The sequence below is a fragment of the Electrophorus electricus genome, chromosome 4 (assembly GCF_013358815.1).
Source record: "Electrophorus electricus isolate fEleEle1 chromosome 4, fEleEle1.pri, whole genome shotgun sequence".
NCBI lineage: Eukaryota > Metazoa > Chordata > Actinopteri > Gymnotiformes > Gymnotidae > Electrophorus > Electrophorus electricus.
Window position 1 is genome coordinate 373,324 of NC_049538.1, and position 6,677 is coordinate 380,000.

General features: G+C 45.9%; 1 protein-coding gene across 2 annotated transcripts in view; it reads right to left on the reverse strand.

Annotated features, from left to right (window-relative positions):
* Positions 1–679: 679 nt before the first annotated feature.
* The window catches only part of srebf2 (sterol regulatory element binding transcription factor 2), a 15,205-nt gene continuing 9,207 nt past the window's right edge, over positions 680–6,677 (reverse strand). Inside the window, exons 11-20 of one of the 2 annotated variants that reach the window (XM_026996366.2) lie at positions 6,276–6,525; positions 5,440–5,609; positions 5,078–5,249; positions 3,874–3,991; positions 2,348–2,457; positions 2,123–2,255; positions 1,675–1,840; positions 1,315–1,491; positions 1,110–1,215; positions 680–999 (exon numbers count right to left, since the gene is read on the reverse strand). In XM_026996366.2, coding sequence (XP_026852167.1) covers positions 794–999; positions 1,110–1,215; positions 1,315–1,491; positions 1,675–1,840; positions 2,123–2,255; positions 2,348–2,457; positions 3,874–3,991; positions 5,078–5,249; positions 5,440–5,609; positions 6,276–6,525 — 1,608 coding nt within the window. In that variant the 3' untranslated portion in view covers positions 680–793. Of the gene's footprint in view, positions 1,003–1,109; positions 1,216–1,314; positions 1,492–1,674; positions 1,841–2,122; positions 2,256–2,347; positions 2,458–3,873; positions 3,992–5,077; positions 5,250–5,439; positions 5,610–6,275; positions 6,526–6,677 lie in introns of both variants that reach the window. The other variant, XM_026996365.2, reaches the window with a different exon arrangement.

Below are 6,677 nucleotides of genomic sequence, written 5' to 3' on the forward strand. Positions count from 1 at the left end.
TTGTTTTATTACAAAAGAAAGTGAAAATAAACAGAAAACATTAGACAAACATGTTTAGATAAACTCCTTTTAGGGAAGTGTCAGAACAGAGATGGAACATTTAGCCAGACCTCACTCTCTTTCTCTTTCACACACAAACACATACAGTATCCAAAACCTAACTCCAGATAAACAGTCTAGGCATAGTTAGAAGCAGGTATTTATAAGTGTTCAATCCACAAAATAACATCCATTAGACTTAAACCCCAAATCCCAGACCTTCTGGTAAAAAAGCAAACTGATGTGTAAACCCCCGCACCCCCCCCCCCCCCCCCCCCCACACACACACACATACACACACACACATACACACACACACACATACACACACACACATACACACACACACATACACACACACACATACACACACACTCCACTGCACCTCTGGATCTCCCCACACACTGGACTGCACACACTATTTACTTCCAAAACCGTAAAACAGGAAATCCACAATGTTTATAAAGCACTGAAGACAACAAACAAAAACCTGCCACACAAATAAGCAACTAATATGAACATCAACCCACTGACAGATGAAACCCAGAAGAAGCAAACACTGTCAGGAAAGAGCACAGAAAAACAACACACAATAGTAAAATATGGAGAGAAACACCAACAACCCTGCACCTGCTCACACGTCATCTCTCCATCCCACCCTCTCATGTACTGGTGCAGTAAATCTATTAAACTCTATTTAAGACCTGATGTTTGCAAAGCTATGTACAGCTTATATACAGTGAGGTGTGTGTGTTTACGAGGCTGCCAGGGCGGTCCCCCTCAGGAGGACGTGTTGACAGTCGTGTAGTGTGCGGTGGTCCCCCACTCTCTCCAGTGTGCGCTTGGCTTCGTCCAGCATGCGCGCGGGGTGTCCTGGAGGACTCAGCAGGGGCAGGGGCAGGTGCCGACAGGCCAGCAGGATGGCATGCGCTCGCTCCCTCTCCCCTGCAACACACACACCTTCTACAGGCACATGGGGGAACAGCAGCACACAACACACAATCACAAATCAGATTCTGTGGATCACTGTGTCTGCGTGTGTCTGTGCGCGTGTGTGTGTGTGTGTGTACCTGTGTGCGCGTGTGTTCTGCGTCGTAGACTGTGCTCCAGTAACTGGTGTGTTCGGGTGGGACTTGCTCCTGCCATTAACCTCACTGTAGTCTCATGAAGAAACACCTATAGACACACGCACACACACACACACACACAAGATTTAGAGATGGAAAAGGCTGTAGTTTTAAACTTCAGGTCAAAGGTCACATGTGGAGTTTTAACCTTATGCTGAATCTGGGGGTTGCCCTGACCCAGTTTACGCAATGAACTGAGGTCCCTCTGGAAACCAGCCAACTGGGATCCAGGGGCGGGACCTGGCTCTGCATTAGACCCATTTCCACGCTGCCATAGGCTGGTTCTCAGGGTCAACAAGAGGTCACAGATGAGCAGTTGCACACCCTGTCAAAGACACAACGTGTTTAACTGTTTAACTGTATGTATGTGAATATATGTGTGCTTACAGACATTTGTCCTCTGTGTGTGTGTGTGTGTGTGTTTGTGTGTGTGTGTGAGTATGTGTGAGTGTGTGTGTGCATGCATGTGTGTGAGTGTGTGTGTGTGTGTGTATGTGTGCGCGTGTACCTTGTGTAGCCAAGTGTAGGTGTGTGTGTGAGAGATGCTGTTGTGTAGGAGAGTGCTGGCTCGTTCGCAGTGTGTGTAGCAGCTCAGCGTCCCCTCGTCCTTCTGTGGACAGACACTCATCTGCACTGCTTTACACAGGGCCAACATGGCCTTCGGCAGCGGGTGGCTATCACGCACGCACACACACACACACACAGAGATTTTATATATATATATATATATATATATATATATATATATATATATATATATATATATATAGAGAGAGAGAGAGAGAGAGAGAGAGAGAGAGAGAGAGAGAGAGAGAGAGAGAGAAAGAATGTCTGTTAGCTAAATCAAAAAAATGTACAGATTATTTGTGTATTTTACACACACAACCGCCCCCTTCACACACACACACACACACACACACTCACTCACACACACTCACACTCACACACACACTCACTCTAAAGAGTGTAATGCTCTGGGCATTCGCTCTGCCTCTGCAAGCAGGGACCTCACTGCCGTGTCATCACCCTGCAGCCAATGAACAGCCGCTTTTAAGACCGACGCCCACCATCGACACACAGGGTCTGCCACTGAGAACAGCAGGAGCAGAGATGAGGGGTACATTAGAAATTCTAGAAAACTGCTTGACACAGTCACCTTATATAAACATAGAAGGACGTACCTGAAACTGGGTTCTCATTGGCTAGAGCTGGGAATGGAGGCGTGGGGGAGGCGGAGTCTTCAGTACAACTGTTCAACAGCTGTAGAAACTCCAGAACACCACTAAACTCTCTAGAGAGAGAGAGTGAGAGAGAGAGAGAAAGACAGAGAGAGAAAGAGTGTGTGAGAGAGTGAGAGAGAGTGAAGGAGAGAGTGAGTGAAGGAGAGAGAGTGAGAGAAAGTGAGAGAGTGAGTGAGAGATAGTGTGAGAGTGAGAGTGAAGGAGAGAGAGAGGGAGCGAGAGAGAGAGGGAGAGAGAGTGAGTGAAAGAGAGAGAGAGAAGGAGAGAGTGAGTGAAGGAGAGTGAGTGAGAGTGAGAGAAAGAGAGAGAGAGAGTGAGAGATAGTGTGAGAGTGAAGGAGCGAGAGAGGGAGTGAGAATGAGAGAAAGTGAGAGAGAGTGAGAGTGAAGGAGAGAGACAGGGAGTGAGAGAGGGAGAGAGTGAGTGAAAGAGTGAGAGAGAGGGAGAGAGAGTGAGAGTGAGTGAAGGAGAAAGAGAGAGAGAGAAAGACAGAGAAAGAGTGAGGGAGAGAGTGAGTAAGTGAGAGAGAGAGTGGGAGAAAGTGAGTGAGAGAGAGACAGAGAAAGAGTGAGTGAGAGAGAGAGAGAGAGAGAGAGAGAGAGCAGAATGGCTACATAATAAAACACATTTAAAAAAAGAATTCTTTAAAGGAGTGTACATGCATGGTGTTTGTGTGTAAGAAATGCGTGTGTGTGTGCCCATGCGCATGTGTATGAGTGAGTGCCTGTGTATGTGTGTGTGCGTGTGTGCATGTATGTGTGAGTGAGTGTGTGTCAGTGAGTGTGTGTGTACGTATGCATTTATATGTGTGAGGGAGTGTATGTGTGTGTCAATGAGTGTGTATATGTGCATTTATATGTGTGAGGGAGTGTGTGTGTGTGAGTGTGTGTGTACCTGTGCATTTATATGTGTGAGGGAGTGTGTGTGTGTGTGTGTGTGTGTACCTGTGCATTTATATGTGTGAGGGAGTGTGTGTGTGTGTGTGTGTACCTGTGCATTTATATGTGTGAGGGAGTGTGTGTGTGTGTGTGTGTGTCAGTGAGTGTGTGTGTACCTGTGCATTTATATGTGTGAGGGAGTGTGTGTGTGTCAGTGTGTGTGTACCTGTGCATATATATGTGTGAGGGAGTGTGTGTGTGTCAGTGTGTGTGTACCTGTGCATATATATGTGTGAGGGAGTGTGTGTGTGTCAGTGTGTGTGTACCTGTGCATATATATGTGTGAGGGAGTGTGTGTGTATGTGTCAGTGAGTGTGTATATGTGAATTTATATGTGTGAGGGAGTGTGTGTGTGTGTGTGTGTGTGTGTGTGTGTGTGTACGTGTGCATTTATATGTGTGAGGGAGTGTGTGTGTGTCAGTGAGTGTGTGTGTACGTGTGCATTTATATGTGTGAGGGAGTGTGTGTGTGTCAGTGAGTGTGTGTGTGTATGTGTGCATTTATATGTGTGAGAGAGTGTGTGTGTACCCGGTCTCATCTCTGCGTTTGGGGGTCTCAGTGTCACTGTGTGGTTGGATGAGAGTGTGTACAGCTCTTTCTAGAAGTTTCTCACAGAAACAGCGATGAAGCTGTGCGACTGGATCCACTACACACACACAGCCACGCACAAACACCCACACCCCCACGCACATACACCCACACAAACACACACACAGGCACACACAGAGAAAGAGTAAAAACCTCATTGATTAACAGGATTTAGCAGGAGCTCTGTGCTGTGCTGTTCTGCTGATCTACACACAGAACACTTCCTCTCCCAGAGCAGTTCTTTCCTGAGTGAAGGGTGTGTATAGGATAGAGCAGTAATTGTGTGTGAATTATAGAGCAGTAGTTTGTGTGTGAATTATAGAGCAGTGGTGTGTGAATTATAGAGCAGCTGTGTTTGTGTGTGAATTATAGAGCAGTAATATGTGTGAATTGTAGAGCAGTTGTGTTGGTGTGTGAATTATAGAGCAGTAATGTGTGGATTATAGAGCAGTAATATGTGTGAATTATAGAGCAGTAATGTGTGTGAATTATAGAGCAGTTGTGTTTGTGTATGAATTATAGAGCAGAAATATGTGTGAACTATAGAGTAGTTGTGTTGGTGTGTGAATTAGAGCAGTAATGTGTGAATTATAGAGCAGTAATATGTGTGAATTATAGAGCAGTTGTGTGTGTGAATTATAGAGCAGTTGTGTTGGTGTATGAATTATAGAGCAGTAATATGTGTGAACTATAGAGTAGTTGTGTTGGTGTGTGAATTAGAGCAGTAATGTGTGAATTATAGAGCAGTAATATGTGTTAAATATAGAGCAGTAATGTGTGAATTATAGAGCAGCAATGTATGTGTGAATTATAGAGCAGTTGTGTTGGTGTGTGAATGATAAAGCAGTAATATGTGTGAATTATAGAGCAGTTGTGTTGGTGTGTTAAATATTAGCTTTCTGCTGTGTTGAGTGTGTGATGTAGGTGTAGTGTCTCTTGAATCAGTCTGTAATGCTGAGTGTCTATTTTGTGATGCAGAGCATTTTTCTATTCTATGTAGCGGGTTAAGGTTAAAGTTAAAGTTTAAGTGTTATGTTCTATACTATGAGGTAGTGTCTTTAGGTTAAAGGATAAGGGTTATATTCTATTCTATAATGTAGCATGTTAAGGTTAAAGGTTAAGGTTTAAGGGTTAGGGTTTCTACCCTGATTTCTTTCAGATGTGTACACCCCTTCACTGCTCTTCGGTTTCACCGACCAATCGCAGCTCAAGAAAAACTGCCTGCCCAGTGGGGTGAAAAGCCAGCGGAGATTGTCTGGCAGGGGCTTAGAATCTGACTGACAGACCAAACTTTCGGCACAGCTCAGTAGATAGCCCTAACAGAGAGAGAGAGAGAGAGAGAGAGAGAGAGAGAGAGAGAGAGAGAGACACACACACACACACACAATGATAGACAGGTGAGTTAAGGAAGGGGAGTGTGTGTTTGTAGTGTGTGTGTGTGTGTGTGTGTGTGTGTGTGTGTGTGTGTGTGTGTGTGTGTGTGTGTGTGTGTGTGTGTGTACTCACAGACAGGCAGGTGAGGTGGTTTGTGAGGGCAGTGCGGAGGGCGATAGCAGCAGAGATGTAGATGTGAGCGTGCTCAGTAGGGGACATCTTCCCCCGCGCACTCTCACTCAGATTAACCGCATTCAGACACACACACACCGCCCACGCTGCACTTCGCTCTGACAGTTTACCTGCACACACCCACACACATACACACCCACACTTTGATTAACTTAGACACACACACACACACACACACACACCCACCCACACTTTGATTAACTCACACACACCCACACCCACCCACCCACACCCACCCACCCACCCCCACACCCACACCCACCCACACCCACCCACTCAGATTAACTGTAGACACATACACACACACCGGCCTCTGACAGTTTACCTACACACACACACACACAAAGACACACACACGCCACTGTAGACACACACTCACACATTGCCCACGCTACACTGTGCTCCGACAGCAACACTGTAACCGTAGATTAACTGTAGACAGCACACACACACCACTGTGTTCTGACATCTTACCAACACACATGCGGACACGCACACTTAGATTTAATGGCATTCAGACACACACATATGCACATACACAGACACACTCAATCAGACATGCACACATCCAGACATCCAGACATGGACACTGATGCACAAATATAATTCATTTTTTATGAATATAAACAAAACTTTACTTAGATCAAATTGTTTTATCTTTATATAACACTTTTAACAACATACTGCCCGTTTTATTAATGTAAAAGTGGTTCATTATCTCTCAGAGACATCAACAACTCATACACACGCACACACACGCATACACACACACACACCTGTAAGCTGCAGCTGGCCAAGCTTATGGTAGACCAAAGCTGCATCCCGAGAGCTGGTCTGAGACTCCTCCCCTTCATGCTTCCCGGCAACCAGACGCACCAGCCAGCCCAGAGGGGTGGGCCTGTACAGGCAGTAGCGAATCAGGTTCCAGGAGATGGAGCAGGCAAGGTCGAGGGTGGTGGTGGGCAGAGCTCGGGATAATACAGACAGACAGGTCTCCAGACTTACCACTGCAGTACAATAATCCCCCTGAGAGAGAGACAGGGAGACAGGGAGAAAGAGAGAGAGAGAGAGAGACAGACAGACAGAGAGAGAGAAAGACAGGGAGAGAGAGAGAGTGTGTGTGAGAGAGAGAGAGAGAGAGAGAGAGAGAGAGAGAGAGACAGGAAGAGTATGTGAGA